This window comes from Cyprinodon tularosa, unplaced genomic scaffold (genome assembly GCF_016077235.1).
Source record: "Cyprinodon tularosa strain WSP-4 unplaced genomic scaffold, ASM1607723v1 ctg108, whole genome shotgun sequence".
NCBI lineage: Eukaryota > Metazoa > Chordata > Actinopteri > Cyprinodontiformes > Cyprinodontidae > Cyprinodon > Cyprinodon tularosa.
This window is the reverse complement of record NW_024037871.1, coordinates 1,017,551-1,038,366: the sequence shown is the minus strand read 5'-3', so window position 1 is coordinate 1,038,366 and position 20,816 is coordinate 1,017,551. Positions and strand designations below refer to the sequence as shown.

Here is a 20,816-nt window from a genome sequence, read left to right as displayed (position 1 = left end):
TTAATTAAAAATACTTCTTTTTTTTTTTTTTTAAGAACCCTCGAATCAGTGTTAAAATGGGCCAGTTTTATCAATTGGTTTGCTAACAATGTCCTGATGTTTCATCTATATACTTGGTTTTGATCATATTACTATAAAAAGATGACTTTAAAATTTGAAACATGACATGATAATTGAATTCCAGTGTTTATTGTGTGAAATTGTTGTTATTGTTTTGTTTTTGTCTTTGATTGAAGCGCTTCTGACCTGAAATCAAAAAGCCCATTTAGAATGTAATTGTTGAATAGAAAATGGAGAGCTCCTCTTCTGATGGAGGGGATTCAGAACAACCATCTGTTTCCTCCAACTCTATTGTTTTCCACCATTGTTCTGGAGCTGCTGCTGCGGCTGCATTGAGATGATCGGGGTGAGGCTGCAGCTGTGTGTGGGATGCAGCTGTGATCTTTTTCCATCTCACTGCCTGCTGCTCACAGCTCTCACTGAGCTCCTCTTATCTCTGTACAACAACTCCGACTTCTCAATGGGAACCTTTTATCACGAATTTCACTGTTTGCAGCTGCCCAATTATATTTCCTGTGATATAACCCACAGTTTTTTTTAATAAAAGAACTATTTTTATCATGGCATTTAGCTGGACCTGATTTAAGGTTTACTGTGATGTTGTAGGGGTTGTTGATGAAGGCAAGTAGTTTCCTATAATACATAAAGGAAGCAAAGACTTTAACATAATTTATTGTAAATGAAACGACAGCCTAAATGACTAATGGATGAGCTCTGATCCCTTTGTTCTCCCTCAGGACAACAGGCAGCTGTTAAACGAGAGGATCAAGCTGGAGGGAATCATGACCAGAGTGGAAACGTATCTTAATGAGAACTTACGGAAACGTCTCGATCAAGTAGAGCAGGTAACCATGTTTGTTTCTCTTTAGCCTGTTTTCATGTGTACTTTGTTGTAATGCTGTATAAATATAATTCATTTGAAATTAAGGCTTTGTATAACGAAACATCTGCTGGAGTAAACTGAAGTTCTGGAATATCTGAAGATTCTGTCATCCAGGTCATGGTCAAGCTTGAAAAGTTCAGTTTAGACAACTGGATGTGAAGATGCAGAAGGTCTAACGACCATTAACCCTTTCAGGTGACCTCCATGCCCAATCCAGTAGGAGGGATCAGCGCCACCTTTTTTTCTCCCTAATTCTTGTTTCCACCTGCAGTATATTAACCTCAGTGCTCCTAACTCTAGTTAGAACTGAAGAAACCTCTTGGATGAGAGGTGAAACGTCTTCTAGAAAACTTCACATCCAGTTGCCTAGACTGAACCTTTTCAGGCCTCAAGTTCTTGAATTATTTTAATATTATTACTATTTCAGACCTGCAAAAATCAGAATGGTATAAAGGCTCCATGATTCTTTCTCCTTTGTTTTTGATAATACAGGAGCTGAATGAGCTGCGTGAGACAGAAGGAGGTACAGTGCTGACGGCGACTACATCTGAGCTGGATGGCATCAACAAACGAGTAAAAGATACCTTGGCTCGATCTGATGGTGGGTTTCATTGTAAAAGGTTTTTTAGACTTTTTTTCTTTAGTCCTATATAATTATTTTTTTTATTGGTAATAGTATCGGGTCTAATTAAAACCCAAGTACATTTTGAAATTGTATTTGGTTTTGTTAATTTTATTCTTAAAAAGGAAAGGCATCCACAGCAGCTTAGCTATGGAGGCCATCCCTCCAGAGGCAGAAGCCGCTGACGGTTCTGCTGGATGACACTTCCTGTTAGAAGGGAGGGTTTTCCTCTCCATTGTAGCCACATGCATGGTCAGTGTGAGGGATTGCTGCAAATACAACAACACATTGGGAGCGACTGACCACTACCATCCCATGGTCATCCAGGAGGAGTTAATTTTTTAACTTAATGCCATCAGCTTGGTTTCTTTTAATAGCCATTTTTTTTAACAATCTATCTTTAGGGTTTCATTACAGATTCTTAGATAATTGGCTTAAGAGGACATGTGTTTTCAACTTATATGAATAAACTGAACCACACTGAAAGAGAAATCCTAAATCATATTTATATTTAATCACTATTGGAAGAGGAATTATTTTCCAGGATGAGTGAATGTGGAAAAACTAACAATTTCTAAAATGAAAACTAAAGTTAAGAGGCCATCAATTTCCTACTAGGAAGTTAAGTGCATTTAACAAGGAGTTCATGCGGTGGATTAACAAAAGCAGCACATAACAGAAGTATCTAATAAAGGGTTTTCTCTCATATTCAGGGGATTTTACACCTAATGCCCCTCCTATCCTTACCTGATTCCAACCCGGACCCTCTGCATTACAGTTAAAGGGCTCAATCGACTCACCCTGGGGACTTGTAGATTTCCCATAGCATAGCATAGCATAGCATGCTTTTATATCTATTTCCTCTCCTCTGAAATAAAATCCAGTGTACTCACTGACCTTTGGAAGTCCCCTAAATAATGAGTAGTTCCACTGTGGGTTGCATAAAATCAACTGGTGTGAAAACAAGAAGAAAGTCATTGAGAGTCACAGTGGGTTTCTTCAACATTGGGAGATGTTGAGAGACACCCATAATAAAATCCCATCAGTAGCTCGTCAGAGACCATGTTGTAGACATAGATGATGGTGCCCTCTTCAGGTAGGACCAAACACCTCTCCCTGAACACATTTCCTACAGTAAAACATAGTGGTGGAAGCCTCATCCTGTGGGAATTATGCTGTGTGCAGTTTCGACAGGACAGCTGATCTGATGAGGATGCAGGAGATGTAAACCTGGAAACATTTAAGGGGCAATACATACCTTTTAAATCAACTATAGGAGTTGATCTGAGTTACTGTTCTGGAAACCCACTGAAAGAGTTTTCTAATCATGGTGCTTCTTCTCTAAATAAACTGTCAACCTATTTTCTGTTACCAGATCTGGACGGTCTCATCGACAAGACGGAAGCAGAGATCAAGGATCACATCAAGAGCATGGAGCGTTGGAAGAACATCGAGAAGGAGCAGAATGACGCCATCAACCACGACACCAAGGAGCTGGAGAAGATGACCAACAGGCAGGGAATGCTGCTGAAGAAGAAAGAGGAGTGCATGAAGAAAATCCGAGAACTGGGCTCCCTGCCTCAGGAGGCCTTTGAGAAGTACCAGACCCTCACACTCAAACAGGTACGCTCACACTCCTCTGTTATATGTTGTGAGGACTGTCTGTTGATTTTTAAGTCCCTGACAATAACCCTAACATTATCAGTAATACCTAACCTAAATTCAATTCATACCTTCGTCTTAAACCTAACTATAAGCAAAATGTCCTCACTTTGGTTCAAACGTTCCTCACTCTGATGCCAAGGCGGGAGCAAACACACACCGCCTTAGCGGCACATTTTCTGTAGACTTTAGTGCCTCTTGGTTTAAATGGGAGTTTTTCTAATGTTTATGTTAAAAATTAAATAATTATTTTCGTTGGATAGTCTTATAGTTTCAAAAATTATAGCGGATATTATTATTCTTTTCAGAGAAAACCCCTAGGTAAATGAGGAGACAAAGGTGAATGGAATTTAATAATTAACACAAGGCTTTGGCTGAGGGAGAAGTGATTAAAATGCGTAAAACATGGAAAATACATTGAATAAACCATGAGAACAAATCTAACAATACCAAAATAAGCATTTGAAAAGTAAAGGCAGAACCTTCTAAAAGCACTTTGTTTGAACCCCTGAGGGGCTTTAAAAACAAAAAGGCCTGTCTTTTTTTGCGCTTTATGAAACAAAGTAGCCTATATTTTGTGGATGTACAGCTACATTTCAGTTAATGAGCAACCTGTACTTGTGTGCTTGCTTGTTCTGTCTAAAATGTTTATTTTGGAATAAAGAGGTTAATATAAAAAAAATATTTTTTGTCCGATTCATCGATTAATCGAAAAAATAATCGGCCGATTCATAGATTTTTAAAATAATCGTTAGTTGCAGCCCTAATCTACACATTTAAATGAGAAAAGGCCTCCAACTGATATTAGCGTAATTTTTCTATTTCAGTTTTTTTCTTTTGTCTTTGCCTAGGTGTTTCATCACCTCAGGCCTCCATCAGTTTTCTTTGTTTCCACTATTTTAAAGGACACTGCAGTCTGTTAGTCACTAAAAAGCTTCATTTTTTTTTAGTTGTTCAGGATTTGTTTCTGAAAAAAGAGGGTTTTGCAGAGTACTATTTAAGATGATGAACAAAAAGAAGATTTGTCAAGGGGCCTAAAAATTTGCAGATAAACAGGATTGAGAGGACGAGTTTTTTTTTTTTTTTTTTTGAGACAGGCGGCTAGAAATAGAGAGAAACGATCTAAGATTGTTAGTTTTCAGTATGGGGGTGCAACAGTGACAGAACTCTGGGTTATCCCTTGAATTATGTCTGAATGACTCATACAGCCTGGTTTGATTAGCTTAACAAAGGAACTTATGGGGTGTTAGAGCACAGCTAAGTAAAAACAGAAAAACTTTGAAGGAATCTACAGACGGCAACCCATTTTGAACGTAACAAGAAAGCCTGAAACAAAATACAGGTTTTAAAACTGTAACTTTATTGACTGAGATTTCTAGGAATAGACTAGCATTAATGAGAGGTAAAAACTTGATTAATTTCTTACGAAATGGAAAAAAAAAAATGCTGACTTCATTAATTTACCCCTGATGTCTCTAAATATAATCCAATCAGACGTGTTAAATATATAGATATTTAAAGCCACAGTAGTTCTTTGGAGAAGATTAGTGAATAAACCGCTTCCTGGTTAGGGAGAAGGTTGTGGAGAAGTTAAAGCAGGTTTCAACTTGGATACAAAACATCCCAATCTTTGTTGATGTCACTGAGAGCTGTTTAGTCCATCATGAGAAAAGAGCTTTGTAGGACTGCAAACCTACCAGAATATGGACCGCTAACTAAACTAGCAGCACAGGCACTACAAAAAAAGTTAAGATTTATCAAAAGAATATTTACCCTTAATTTAAGGAGGTAAATAATATGCCAACCTACCAATGGAATTAGTATTTTTACTCTTAAAATAAGATGGTTAGATATTTTGTATGTGAAATATAATTGCCTTTGTTTTTAAATGTTGTCTTATTCAACTGACAAAGTGTCTCATTTACCAGCTTTATTCAAGAAGAAATGCTCTTATTTTAAGAAAATGTGACTATTTTTGCAGAGGGAAAGGAGGGCTTTGGTTAAAAGAAGCTTTAAAGAGGCACATGGTACATCTGTAGGAGCTGCAGAGATCCACAGCTCAATCAATCATGAACTGTTATTAGCAATGCTAACTGCTAATCCTGCCTCTTTTACAGAGTTTGCTCAAAAGAAAAGCACTGATGGGGGGGAAAAAACACAATAATACAGATATCATCTGCAGTTATTTACAAAATGTTTAAAATGCACAACAAACACTTGGAATTTGACCAAAAAGATCAAATGCTGGAACCATGACAGCGGTGCGACCGAAATTTAGGAGTAAAAAGTTCAAACCGGAAGTTTTCATATGGGAAACCTCATTTAATAACGGTTTAATTTGATTTTACTAATGACAACATTCAACGATAACTAACTGGCTGTGCTAGAGGGCTTGTTGTGTTTCCCCAAGTCTGACCTGGAAATGTGCGCAGAGACACAGGCTACAGCCACGTTTCTTTGGGAATAAAGTGGAGGACCATCACCTTCCACCCACCCACTCACCAGTGACTCAGACACAAGTGCTCTGTCTAATTTTTGCTCTCTGCCTTTGGGAGAAAAGTCTGTGATGAGTGGACTTGGCTGCGTCTTTCATAAGTGTCTGAGTGTCCGCTGTGTGTGTGTGTCTGTGTGTATCTTTACCCGCACACCCCCTTCAACAAAGCCCAGAATAGCTTCACACTTTCTCATAAACATTTCATCTCGTTAATGTTGCTCCTCAGGAAGCCACATCGGGGGCAGGATGCTACTGCTGATTGCACAAGTGGAGGAGAGGACTGAGCACTAATGGCAACTCGTGTCGCTTTGCCCGTCGGCTTTAAACTGACGGATTTATGGCTTGAGAGCTTAGAATAATTGTCTGCCTAAATAGCTGCTGCTTTAAAAATAAAAACTTCTCCTACTGAAATTAATAATTTCATGTAAACAGAATGTTTATGAGGAAATCAATGATTTTCTAGCACTAACAAATCAGAGTTTTTGTTGAGCTTCAGTAAAAGCTTTAGTTTTTTTTAGAATGATTGCAAAGAAGTGACTGAATTATTGCTCTTTTATGGAGTATATATGTGTTTTATACAACATTTATATCTTCTGTAAATGTATTAGAATAAAAGGAAGCAGAGCTTAAAAAGATAAACCATCATTAACCTGAGAAGACTTTTTACAGACTGCCAGTCTGCTCTGCTAATGGTGACAGGATGTGATGTGATGATCTGCCTCCACAGTTGTTCAGAAAGCTGGAGCAGTGCAACACGGAGCTGAAGAAGTACAGCCACGTCAACAAGAAGGCCCTGGATCAGTTTGTCAACTTCTCCGAGCAGAAGGAGAAACTAATCAAGCGTCAGGACGAGCTCGACCGAGGCTACAAATCCATCATGGAGCTCATGAACGTGTTGGAGCTGCGCAAGTACGAGGCCATCCAGCTCACCTTCAAACAGGTACGACCAGCTAGACTCCATGAAGGAGCAGACGCAAATATTCTGCTGCATTAAAAGCACAACCAGATCAGAGCCTGTTGTGACTCTCTTGTCATTTCCCCCCACCCGCCGTGAAGGTGTCCAAGAACTTCAGCGAGGTCTTCCAGAAACTGGTTCCTGGAGGCAAGGCTACACTGGTGATGAAGAAGGGCGATGCTGAAGGCGGCCAGTCCCAGGACGAGGAGGGGGGAGCGGACAGCGAGCGGGGATCTGGCTCCCAGAGCAGTGTCCCTTCAGTGGACCAGTTCACAGGAGTCGGCATCAGAGTAAGGATCCGCATCTCATCCTGGTTTACTGAGAGCCGATGTATCAGGTTATCTGATCCAGTAGAGACAAACATTTCTGGTTATCAGCATTAGCAGTCTAGAAATGTCTGATGTTGTCCATGTTTAGTATTTTCAGACTTAAAGCCTTTCCGTCTGTCCTGAAGGCTCACCACTGCAGAACTATCTCTCTTTAACCAGTAGATAAAACAATTTGTTTCTATGTCTATTAGAAATATATTACGTTTTCCCAAGAGATGTTGGAGGTGGATGTAGTTTTGTTTTTGTTAGAATAAAAATCCCCCCATCGCTGGATCCCTCCCCATCAACCAGAGCCAAGGTGAAGTTAGTCATGCACTGAGTAATACAGGCTAAATTTATCCTGACCAGAATGAAAGCTATCTTAACGGTTCCCATTCCTTAACTGAGCCCCCAGAGCCGATTAATGTGCTTTAACAATGAAGCCGTTTGGTAAGATGGATGGATCTGTGCGTCTGCCTGGCAGGTGTCTTTCACTGGGAAGCAAGGGGAGATGAGGGAGATGCAGCAACTGTCTGGAGGCCAGAAGTCTCTGGTGGCCTTGGCTCTGATCTTTGCCATCCAGAAGTGTGACCCAGCTCCTTTCTACCTGTTTGATGAGATCGACCAGGCCCTCGATGCCCAGCACAGGAAGGCCGTCTCAGGTAAACCACGTAAAAGGCTCAATCATTAGAAGGAGATAGAATCCAATCACATCATATTTTATCTGGGATTACTTTTGAGGTTACCTCAATATTGTTTTTACTACTTATTTCAAGCTAACTTAAAACTAACTGATTCTATTTTACACAAGTGGTGAATAAAACTGAATTAAATTGTACTCCTATCCTCCTGAGATGGACTTTAATTAAAGATTAGTTTTTTTTTTAGATTCAGATAAAGGATACTTAAAAATCATTAAAAGCCATTTTGTTTTAAAACTGTAATAAATAGCCATTTGACATCATGGATCCCAATATGGGACGAGCAAAGTGTTTGATGTTTATCGTTTTCAGGAAAAGAAATAATTTATGAAGATAATCAGAAACCTCTACTGGGTGTTTATTGCTCTCATAAAATCCAACAGCATAATTGGGATTTATCACTTTTCCGTGTTGAATTATATTTCCCCTCCTTTGGTTTTATGAGATATTCATGGATTCTGTAGATATGATTGGAGGCTGTGGTTTTAAAATGTGGGGCTGTTTATTAGCAGTACAGCTGCACGGAGGTGGCTGGATTAAAACAAAATGAACGCCATTTATCGCATCCGCTAAGTTACACGATCGTTTAAAGTCTGTAACAGTTTCTTTCTCAGGCACAAGAATTTAACTCTACATCAAGTTTAAGCAACTAGTTGAGAAACTAAAAATATGAGGCTTAAGGTTGCAGAATGCATCAGTTTGCAATCATAACCACAGTATTAGGTGAGTGCAGATTTTCATTAGTCATAGACTGTTGGATGTGTTTGATCATTTGGACGAAGTTTAATGTAACTAAAACTCACAGAGACGTTTAGGAGGATTGCCTAAATGAGAGAAAATTTTGGGTGAATCCAAACCAATATGCTAACTCTGTTCCTGGCAGCCTTAAATGTGTCGCAACCCTTCGATTAAGTCTGATGTTACTCCGACCCAAAGGGAACCTCACCAGCCACATTATTATTGACGGTCCTGACTTTCTGTATTTTTACACAACTGATTTGTTGTAGTTGTAGTTTAACACACATCTCTGCAGCTTCTCTACTGTTACCCACTCTTTACTCCATCCAGACAGTGTCTTGCCCACGACCAAAATCTAATAAATTAGCAAAGATTCCCAAAGGAGTAAATCATGATAATCTAATTAAAATCAAAATAACTCAAATTGGGGAAAAAGTTAAAACAATTAAATGCGGTCTGTTTAACATAAGATCGCTTTCCTCTAAAAGTCTACTAGTTAATGACTTGATTTGTGATAATCACATTGACTTGTTTTGCCTTACAGAAACCTGGCTGCAGCAAGAGGATTATGTGAGCATAAATGAGGCAACTCCTTCAAGCTATTTAAATTTTCACATCCCCAGAAGTTCTGGGCGAGGAGGAGGAGTAGCAACAATCTTCCAGTCTGACTTACTGATTACTCCCAAAACAGTTAATACCTACAACTCTTTTGAACATTTAACCCTTAATTTCCCTGATCCAAATTTCAAGGCAAGAAAACCTCTTCTTTTTGTAACTTTGTATCGTCCACCAGGTCCTTACTCTGAATTTTTAGATGAGTTTTCAGAGTTCCTTTCTGATTTGGTATTAAATACTGACAGGGTCATCATAGTGGGAGATTTTAACATCCATGCTGACATTGAAGGCGATAGCTTAAGAGCAGCCTTTAATGCTATCTTAGACACTATTGGCTTTGTTCAAAATGTGAATAGTCCCACGCATTCTCATCTTCATACTTTGGATCTTGTGCTGACATACGGCATAGAATGTGAAGAAATAACAGTATTTCCTCACAACCCTGTCCTCTCTGACCACTTTCTAATAACCTTCAGGATTACTTTAACAGAGTTCTCCTCCCCCAAAAGAAGGTTCAATTTTAGTAGATCTTTATCAGATAGTGCAGTTATAAATTTTAAAGAATCTGCTTCACTTTCTCTCTCCTCTGTGTCACTGAGCAGTGCTGCAGAGTGCAAAAGTTTAGCTTATTCCCCTTCACAGGTTGATGATTTTGTTGATGGGGTTGCTAGTTCTCTGCGTATTGCCTTAGACAACGCAGCTCCTTTGAAAATGAAAACCGTTAAAAATAGAAAGCTTGCTCCTTGGTTTAATGCAGAGCTGCGTACTTTGAAGCAAAATGCTAGGAAACTGGAGAGAAAATATCGCTCCACAGGCCTGCGAGAGTCCTTCCTAGTCTGGAAAAATGGTTTACTGCTGTATAAGAGGACCCTTTGTAAAGCAAGAGCAGCATACTTCTCCTCATTAATAGAGGAGAATAAGAATAATCCTAGATTTCTTTTTAATACAGTTGCCAAACTCACCCAGAGCCATAGCTCTGTTGAACCGTCCATTCCACCTGCTCTTAGCAGCAATGACTTTATGGGATTCTTTATAAATAAGATTGATCTTATTAAAAATAAGATCATAAGCACTCCTCTATCCGCGATTGTACCTGAGGTAGTCATGGAATCTGAACTGGGTTTAGACTGCTTTGATCCAGTTGAACTCTCTGAATTAGCAAAATTATTGTCTTCATCTAAGCCTTCAACTTGTATGTTAGATCCAGTTCCAACCAGGTTATTTAAGGAGGTATTCCCTTTGATCTCCTCCTCCATTTTAGATGTGATTAATCTATCTCTGTTACAGGGATATGTACCTAAAGCTTTTAAGGTTGCTGTAATTAAACCTCTGCTTAAGAAACCGTCTCTTGACCCAGATGACTTGGTCAATTATAGACCTATATCCAATCTTCCTTTCTTATCCAAAATTCTTGAGAAAGTAGTTGCCAAACAAGTTTGCGATCACTTCCACCATAATGAACTTTTTGAAGAGTTTCAGTCTGGCTTTAGAGCTCATCATAGCACTGAAACAGCTCTGGTGAAAGTCACTAATGATATTCTCATGGCCTCAGATAATGGACTTGTATCTGTGCTCGTCCTGTTGGATCTTAGTGCTGCATTTGATACAGTTGACCATAATATTCTTTTAGAAAGACTTGAATATTTTGTTGGAATTAAAGGAACAGCACTAGACTGGTTTAAATCTTATCTATCTGATCGAATTCAGTTTGTTCATGTTAATGATAGATCTTCAACACGCTCAAAGGTTACCTGTGGAGTACCACAGGGATCAGTGCTAGGACCAATTCTCTTTACTTTATACATGCTCCCAATTGGTAGAATTATTAGACAGCATGGGATTAATTTCCACTGTTATGCTGATGATACCCAGCTATATCTGTCTATAAATCCAGATGAAGCTAACCCATTACATAGATTACAGGCATGTCTTGAAGACATAAAAACCTGGATGACTCTTAACTTTCTGCTTCTGAATGCAGACAAAACAGAAGTTATAGTCTTTGGACCAGAGTCTCTGAAAAAGAAACTGATTAGCCAGTCACTTCATTTGGATGGGATTAAACTGATTTCAGATAATAAAGTAAAAAATCTTGGTGTTGTTTTTGATCAGGACCTGTCATTTAGGTCCCATATCAAGGAGGTTTCTAGAATTTCCTTCTTTCATCTGAGGAACATTGCAAAAATTAGAAATATCCTGTCCAGGGGTGATGCTGAGAAACTAGTCCATGCATTTGTTACTTCAAGGCTGGGCTATTGTAATTCTTTACTATCAGGAAGTCCACAAACTGTAGTTAAAAGCCTTCAGCTGATCCAAAATGCTGCAGCCAGAGTTCTAATGAAAATTAAAAAGAGAGATCATATCTCGCCTATCCTGGCTTCTCTTCATTGGCTTCCTGTTAAATCAAGAATAGAATTTAAAATCCTCCTTCTCACATATAAAGCCTTAAATGGCCAAGCTCCATCTTATATCAGAGATCTGATTGTTCCTTATGTTCCTAACAGAGCACTTCGCTCTCAATCTGCAGGTTTACTAGTGGTTCCTAGAATTTCTAAAAGTAGAATGGGAGGCAGATCTTTTAGTTATCAGGCTCCTCTCCTGTGGAACCAACTACCAGTTTTAGTCCGTGAGGCAGACACCCTGTCTACTTTTAAGGCTAGGCTTAAAACTTTCCTTTTTGATAAAGCTTATAGTTAGAGTGGCTCAGGTTATCCTGAGCTATCTCTATAGTTATGCTGCTATAGGCTTAGACTTCTGGAGGACATAGGGACCCCCATTTCATCATTCTGCTTCATTCTCTCTCTGTTCTCCTATTCTGCAGAATCTGTTAGTTCAATCTCTAACCTTCTGCTCTCTCTGCTTTTCCTCAGAGTAGCTTTGCCTCGTCTGTTCCTGTTTGGCTGTGACGTCATCCTGGAAAGAAACATCAGCTGTGCTGCTTCTATCAACACCCTTGTTTATAGATGTTGGAGATCGGCCTGTTTTCCAGTGTGGTCCTGTTTCTCTGACCGTGACTGAGTGGATGTGCTTTCTTCGTCCTCTGGCATGGGAGCTGCCTTGGAGCTCGTCTGCCTGGCTGTGTGTTTCCTGGACGGGGCCGCCTTTTACAGCTGCTTTTTGTATCTCTGCTTCTGTCTCCTTGAACCCCAGTCGGCCTCGGCAGATGGCCGCTCACACTGAGCCTGGTTCTGCTGGAGGTTTCTTCCTGTTAAAAGGGAGTTTTTCCTCTCCACTGTCGCTACAAGCATGCTTAGTGTGGGGGATTGTATTTGAGTCAATGAGTCAATGCAATCAACTGGTTTTCCTTAGATAGAAAACTTTGTATCAATTTGATCTGGTTGAACTGTAAAGTGCCTTGAGATGACATGTGTTGTGAATTTGGCGCTATATAAATAAACTGAATTGAATTGAATTGAATTTGCAAAAACAAATATAGCGATATTATTTTCCAAAAAAAGCAGCAGGAGTAGTAGCAGTTTTCCTGCTCTGGTTTATTCTTTTTTTCTCTCCTGTGTGTCTCAGACATGATCGTGGAGCTGGCCGGCCATGCTCAGTTCATCACCACCACCTTCAGGCCGGAGCTGCTCGAATCTGCAGACAAATTCTACGGCGTCAAATTCAGGAACAAGGTGAGCCTCTCCTCTCAACTTTGATTTTTTTTTTCCTGGGAGACATTGATTTTCAGGCAGATCTTTTCTGCTTGATGAAAAAAATAGACCAGATCATTAGGTTTATTTCATTCTAAATGCTGTTGAGCCAAATAAGCCAAGAAACGGGCCATAACACATGGGTTACTCAGGTGAAATTCTTTTATATATATATATATATATATATATATATATATATATATATATATATATATATATTAGGGCTGCAACAACGAATCGATAAAAATCGACTTTTAAAAGCGTTGGCAACGAATTTCATCATCGATTAGTTGTGTCGCGCGATTATTGCGTCATCCGCTGCGCCGTCATCACTGCCTCTTGACTGAAAGAGGAAGGAAAAAAAATACGGCAGAGCGAGTCAGCGCCGCAGGAGCAGTGTTGCCAACTCCACGACTTTTCAGACCCCTCCAGCGACTATTTTTCAAAAAAGCGACTAGCGACAAATCTGGCGACTTTTTTCGGTGTCACTGGTGGCTTTTGGAGACTCTTACGTGAAAGCATGTATCATTCCTACTCTGCCGTGGGGCGCCTCCCCCACCCCAACCGCGTTTTCCCGCAGGAGTCCCTCTCAGTCAGAGCCTCAGCGTCCAGACTGCAAATGAAGCACGCATGCACCGGGATTGACGGCGCAAATTGATCACAATAATTAAAATAGCCTGCGCTTTGTAAAGTGAAAAAAGTGATAACATGCAACTTTTTTCAAAAGAAATTAACATGGCACGGAACCACCATGTTTGTTTGGTTTTAAAGTGGGGAAACGTTACGTTAGTTTCTCAGGTAGCTCATCTGATGCTTTCCTTATCTTGTTAGTAGGTTACAGACAGTGATAAGGTTGGCTACTTATTTTACTTTAAATTTCATTTGAACTAGCGTAAGCAGCGTTTACATTTACTTTATAAATAAATTAACTTGCAAATTATGAGGGCAAGACTTTTAAAGTTTAAATCTGGCAAAGATAAAGTAAAGATGATCCTGCAATTTATAGAAGTAAAGCAGAATAAAATCCAGCAAGATCAGTAATATGTCAATTAATTATATGCCACATTCCCATGTAAATATCTGTCTTTGGAGGATGTGTTTTTTAGCACCCCTAGTTCTCTCATTTTTATTCCAAATACAATTTATAATTTGAATCACAGGGCTATTTTTATCTCTATGGTTCAGTATTTTCTCAAGTAGCAACTTTAACTGCTATACTTTCCTGTCTTAAAAGGCAGAACTCTTCTAGTCTAAAAAAAACTCATTTGTTGAAATGGGGGGGCCTATTGTTTGAACCCCTTAGAGGCTTTTAAAAACAAAAATGTCTTTTTTTGCGCTTTATGAAACAAAGTACCCTATATTTTGTGGATGTACATCTACATTTCTCATGTAAGTTTGCGTAGTTTTAACACAAACATTTATTTTTCATATTGCACCAGTACAGTTAATGAGCAACCTGTACTTGTGTGCTTGTTTGTTCTGTCTATAATGTTTATTTTGGAATAAAGAGGTTAATATAAAAAATATTTTTTGTCCGATTCATCGATTAATCGAAAAAATAATCGTCCGATTCATCGATTTTTAAAATAATCGTTAGTTGCAGCCCTAATATATATATAAAAAACTTGGTTTTATATTGTTTTTATACCTTTGATATTTACAAGTGAATATATGCTGATGAAGATTCTCAGTCATCCAGGTCATAGTCATTCCGTAAAAGTTTGAAAAAAACAATCCAGTGGATTCGATCCAAGGTTTGAAGACGTTTCGCTTCCCCTCCAGGAAGCTTTCTCAATTCAAATTTTGAATTGGGAAACGTCTTCAAACCTTGGAAACCAAGTCCAGTGGATTGTTTCTAAACTTTTACGGAACAAGTGAATATAGTTAATGTCTTTTTTTCCCCTGATTTTGGGACTTTGCTGCCTCTATCCTTCACCTTAGCAGCAGTTGGAAGCTTCAAAAGTTATAAAACATCTTTTATGATGTTTTATATGAACATAATACAAAAAAAAAAGCCCGGATTTCTGAAAGATCGTCCTGGATGTGATGTTGCTGATGTCCGAGCTTTAAGAGTCTTCAAAGGCTCTGATATTCCATACTAGCTCTGATGTTATGGTTTTAACCACATCCGAACATTTATTCTGTATTTTTTAAATCAGTTTTTAAGAGTTATAGCTTTTTATTTCTTTTTATATTTGTAATTGTTTTGTAAAATGCTTCCTGTTTTGATTTTTTTAGGTAGACAATTTTAAGATCTGTCCAGGGGCAACAGATGAAAAATAGCCTTTTGGGTAATTCTGGTGCATTTGCAGGAATGCTTTTTAATGTACACAGTCCCTTTCAAATAAATTAATGAATAAAATAAAAATTAAATCCACACTCCTGAGAGGCCAAATGAAACGGTTCAAGTCTGCATGTGTATATTTAACATTTGGCATGGAGGTGAGATTTAATTTATTCACAGCTGTTAAAATGTAGCATATTCTGTAAGAGGGCACTAAGGTGTAAAAAACAATGGAATCATAGCCTTGAACAAAAAGGATCAACTAAAACGGACACATTTCATTTTAATTAGCTTAATTCAGCAGTTTACTCTTAAATTAAAATGTCCTATAAAGCCTATCATATGGACCTGTTTGTTAGGACTAGGGCTGCAACTAACGATTATTTAAAAAATCGATGAATCGGCCGATTATTTTTTCGATTAATCGATGAATCGGACAAAAAATATTTTTTATATTAACCTCTTTATTCCAAAATAAACATTTTAGACAGAACAAACAAGCACACAAGTACAGGTTGCTCATTAACTGTACTGGTGCAATATGAAAAATAAATGTTTGTGTTAAAACTACACAAACTTACATGAGAAATGTAGCTGTACATCCACAAAATATAGGGTACTTTGTTTCATAAAGCGCAAAAAAAGACACTTTTGTTTTTTAAAGCCCCTAAGGGGTTCAAACAATAGGTCCCCCCATTTCAACAAATTAGTTTTTTTTAGACTAGAAGAGTTCTGCCTTTTAAGACAGGAAAGTATAGCAGTTAAAGGTGGTACTTGAGAAAATACTGAACCATAGAGATAAAAATAGCCCTGTGATTCAAATTATAAATTGTATTTGAAATAAAACTGAGAGAACTAGGGGTGTTAAAAAACCCATCCTCCAAAGACAGATATTTACATGGAAATGTGGCATATAATTAATTGACATATTACTGATCTTGCTGGATTTTATTCTGCTTTACTTCCATAAATTGCAGGATCTTCTTTACTTTATCTTTGCCAGAAGATTTAAACTCTAAAAGCCTTGCCCTCATAATTTGCAAGTTAATTGATTTATAAAGTAAATATAAACGCTGCTTAAGCTAATTCAAATGAAATTAAAAGTAAAATAAGTAGCCAACCGTATCACTGTCTGTAACCTACTAACACGGTAAGGAAAGCATCAGATGAGCTACCTGAGAAACTAACGTTACGTTTCCCCACTTTAAAACCAAACAAACATGGTGGTTCCGTGCCATGTTAATTTCTTTTGAAAAAAGTTGCATGTTATCACTTTTTTCACTTTACAAAGCGCAGGCTATTTTAATTATTGTGATCAATTTGCGCCTTCAATCCCGGCGCATGCGCGCTTCATTTGCAGTCTGGACGCTGAGGCTAAACATCCTGCTGCTCTGACTGCAGTGCTGAGAGGGACTCCTGCGGGAGGCGCCCCGCGGGAGAGTAGGAACGATGCATGCTTTCACTTAAAAGTCTCCAAAAGCCGCCAGTGACACCGTAAAAAGTCGCCAGATTTGTCACTAGTCGCTTTTTTTTTAAATAGTCGCTGGAGGGGTCTGAAAAGTCGCTGAGTTGGCAACACTGCGCCCTGCAGCGCTGGCTCGCTCTGCCGTATTTTTTTTTCTTCCCCCGTTTCAGTCAAGTGGATGTGATGACGGCGGCCGCGGATGACGCATTAATCACGCGACACAACTAATCGATGATAAAATTTGTTGCCAACGCTTTTAAAAATCGATTTTGTATCGATTTTATCGATTCGTTGTTGCAGCATACATAGAGTATTCATAATGAGTCCAGAACTTATGTCCAGCGACAGCCTAACTGATGCATAACGCCCAGCAGCGTGATGCCCATGAAATGCCACAAGCCAGTGTCCTGAGGGGGGCTATTAACCTAGCTGCTGTTTACCGCCTGTCAAAAAAAAATAAAGAGAAAAAGAAAGATGGTTTGTAGTCGCGGTAGATTCAGTGTCTTGTCTGCTAGGAAGTTTGTTGGTCGTGGGCGTTAATACAGCGAGGATCCATCACACTCATCTTCTCGCTCACCCTACGATGGGAACGCAGCCTGGAGAGGAATTGACGGTTTCTTCCTGTGAACCCCCTTTTATACCAAAACGCTGCCAATATGCCATTAAACATAAGCTGTAAGTTAGAAACATGTACAGCGGTCGTCTGGAACACGTCAAATACGTTGATATGCATCGGAGATAAGTTCTTCATTAGTAATGCACAAGTTACTTAGAGGTTTTGGATAGGCTAGGCACTACGACTTATGAGTAACTTACAATTAACTTATGTCAACCATAAGATAACTTACCTGGAACTTATGGCCCACGTATGGCAAATGCTGGCATACGTCGGGACATTTTTAGCATGCCAATGTTCTTCAGCGTGCTCATGACTTGTTCAAAACGTACCCATAACTTAATCCAACGTATGCCAGCATTTTTGGCAGATTTTCTGTACGTCAGGAATACACTGGTCTAAATCGTCAAGGTGTGACGGGCATTAAGAGCTTACATAAACCCTCCTTTATCCAGTCTCAGGCTGCATAACTAGCCTTATTCCGTATCCTGTTTTAATTGTCTGTCCAGAAGCAGCAAATAATTCACTATCAGCCGCAATGGCGTTAATTTCCCTCCATACACAAGGTTTTCCATCTGTTCATTTCAATAGACTCTTCATCTTTGAATGTTTCATAACCTGAATTATGGGTGCTTAGTCAGAGTGACATTGATTGGTTGTTAAGTGTCTGCATGTCTTTGTGTTTTAAGGTGAGTCACATTGATGTGATCACAGCAGAGCAGGCCAAAGACTTTGTGGAGGACGACACCACCCATGGTTAAAGCACTCTTCCTCCTCATCATCATCATCATCCTCCTCGTCCATTCCTCCTCTGCCTTCACAGAGAGCGCCGCTGAAAGCCTCCAAAGCTGAGGGTCACAGGCACAAAAAAATCCAACATACCTTAAAGCATAACTGCTTGGTTTTTAAAAGAAAAATGTCCATCAGGGTGGAAAAAAATGAAGAACGGGGAGTTCTTATTTCTTGTTTTCCTCAGTCCTGATTTCACACTGGATCTACGGCTTAATAGTTTGGTTTTAGGAGAGAATCTCAAGTTTCTGTTGCTGTGATAGATTTTCATTTAAGCTAAAGTTAGGTGACCTTTGTGATGCAGACGGAGTCAGGAAACCTGAGGGGTCTGACCAGAAAATAGCTCCTCTTTGTAAATATGAAGCCGTTTTTATACATCTTGTGTTAAAATAGTTGCTTTTGATAAGATGTGCTTGGAAGAGACGGGACAGGGGTTCGTTTTTGTTTGTTGTTGGCCTTGAAATAACAGCATTTTTTCTAAATTTTGTGTAATGTATATTGCTTGTACTCACAATGAGTGTTTATAGATTGTTGTTCTTTCCTCTGGTTGTTATTCTACTGTGCAACGTCTTGTTTTAGGTCATTGGAATAAAAGTTAATATTCCTCATCAACTAATTACCCTTTCTGGACTCAAAGTTCACCTTCTGAGTCATCTAAGCAGGGTTACTGAGTCCTGTAGGATTAGTTATGCAGTTAATGTTGCAACAAGTCCAAGTTTTCATTCACTGGCTGTTCATAATCAGACGTCTTATTTTGTTCTTCTTGTTTTACTTTTCTTCCACCGCAAACTTTAAGTTTCTTTTTACATAATTGAAAAACCTGGCTTATTAAATGAATAAAAGGTTTTAAAAATTACTTTCCGAGTTGTCATTTATTTTACCAATAGGTGGTGCTGCAGTTCACACCGGACTCCCTCACACAGTAGCTAAAGTAATGTTTCTGCATCATGAAGCTTTTCTCTTTAAGAAGAATTAGTTAAACCTGAAGATATTTTAGTTTGTTTTTCTTTTTTAATTCAAGAGAAAAATACATTTCTGAGTGTACTGTGTACTGTTTATTCAATATCCAAGTGGAAAGATGATCTAGTTTATTTTTCGACAATGAAATCTTAAATTTAACATGGATATAAATTCTTTACAAGCTAATAGTTATATATTATATAGATATATTTCCTCTAAATTCTACATGTAAATTAACTGCTTTAGTGAAGCTCTTCGATTCGTTGTATTGTCTGTGTTTAAGCAACATGGCGGTGTTTTTAAAAGCTTTCCCCCCTACTGTACTCGGGCCTAATTTGCTAATGTTTGAATTAAAACTTAGAAATGTCTTAACTGGCGAGAGACTTTTAAAACCTGAGATTTAAAATAAGAATCCAATCAATGAAAAACTGAGCTGTGGCTGCTGGTTGTTAACTCTTATCGGAGCTGTAGTCCTCCGGTGTTTGGAGGTGGCTATACTGTGACCTTCACTTCCTGCTCTCTCCATTCGCCTTCATTTCTTACACTTAACCTTTGTATTTAAACTCTATGTCATACTCATTTAATACAGTTAAAATAAAATGTAAAGTGTTAAACTCAACTAACTCTTTAAGATAAAAAAAATATATATATATATTCAGAAACCAATAACAAAAATTATTGGTCACAGCAATTCAGAAAATGACTGTAACCCAGCTGTGTTTAAAAATAAAACCCTGCGGTTTAACGTGAGTTGATTACAAATAAAACAAAATTTCCTTTACATCCCTGCTCTATAAACATTGACATTTTTTATGTTAAATAAAAGGACATATAGACAGTTGGAAAAAATTCTAAATTTAAAGAGCAAACATAATTTTTGAAGAGCACCGTGTTATAAAAATTTGTTTTCTTTGTTCTCCACTATTATCTGGAAAACAAAGTTTTTTTTATTATAGCTTTTTATTTGTATGAAGTTTAAATGAATAAATTTATTTAATAGAACCAAATTAAAACTGTTAGTTCTTTACATAGATATTTTAGCATGATGAGAAAGAAAAGGCGGTAAGCCTTCAGGTTCTGGTAAAAGCAGGAGAGTAACGCCTCACATGGTCTGCTGCAATGGCTGCTATAACTCCTGAAGGCTGCAATGTGACCGATGCTCCTCTGCATGAGGAGAATCCAGTCAGAACTCTTTTGTGACACTAAATCCTTTCTAGTAATGATTACAGCGGCTTCATGACTGCTTTCCATCTGATACTTGATACTGGAGGAAATGGAAGAGAAGTCGATGGCTGTCAATTCAGAATCAGAAATACTTTAATAATCCCAGAGGGAAATTGCTTTTGTTACACGCTCCAGTTACAGTTTTATATATATATATATATATATACACACATCCAACTACACAAGATAATAAAGATATATATATATATATATATATATATATATATATATATATATGCATATGTAAAACGAAATCCAAGTAAAGTTTTCAATTTAGCAACAGATTAGAGAAAAAGCAAAACTATGAAGCTTGATTTTATTTCCAAACAAAAATGAGCTTTTAACAGAGGATTTAATGGTCAGGGCAAGTTATCGTTTTTTGATAACTTTGATGACTTGCATCCTCCCACATCCCTCAGTGAAGTCTAGAAGCACAAGATCTATATCCAGTCATTCAGCAAATGTAGTTTTGGCATTAACCAATTAGATTAGACCTTGAATGATATATTACCTGCTGTAAATGAAGATGAAAAAAGTTAAGATAAATAGCTGAATGAAAAAGTTAAAAGTCGAAAATATAAGTGCCTGTATCAGCATTAATGCTCTTATGTTATAAAATAGAAAATGTGTTTCTTTCAATCTAACTTTCATGAATTTCTTTTATTTTTCTTTATTTATTAGGACAAGTAGCCGTTTCTTGTTATGACATTGAACTTATTTTTTCCCATCAAAATATACAATTTTTTTTATGTTAAAAAAGTAATAGGGTCTTGTCCTGTCATCAAATAACTCT

The 20,816-nt window shown here is 38.0% G+C and overlaps 1 protein-coding gene across 1 annotated transcript in view; it reads left to right on the top strand.

Annotated features, from left to right (window-relative positions):
- smc3 (structural maintenance of chromosomes 3) overlaps window positions 1-18,693 on the top strand; it is a 41,493-nt gene extending 22,800 nt beyond the window's left edge. Inside the window, exons 22-29 of the mRNA XM_038291221.1 lie at window positions 798-905; window positions 1,436-1,544; window positions 2,941-3,188; window positions 6,449-6,661; window positions 6,778-6,966; window positions 7,469-7,646; window positions 12,561-12,667; window positions 17,740-18,693. Of these exons, the coding sequence (XP_038147149.1) occupies window positions 798-905; window positions 1,436-1,544; window positions 2,941-3,188; window positions 6,449-6,661; window positions 6,778-6,966; window positions 7,469-7,646; window positions 12,561-12,667; window positions 17,740-17,811 (1,224 nt within the window). The 3' untranslated portion in view covers window positions 17,812-18,693. The remainder of the gene's footprint in view (window positions 1-797; window positions 906-1,435; window positions 1,545-2,940; window positions 3,189-6,448; window positions 6,662-6,777; window positions 6,967-7,468; window positions 7,647-12,560; window positions 12,668-17,739) is intronic.
- The last annotated feature ends 2,123 nt before the right edge of the window (window positions 18,694-20,816 follow it).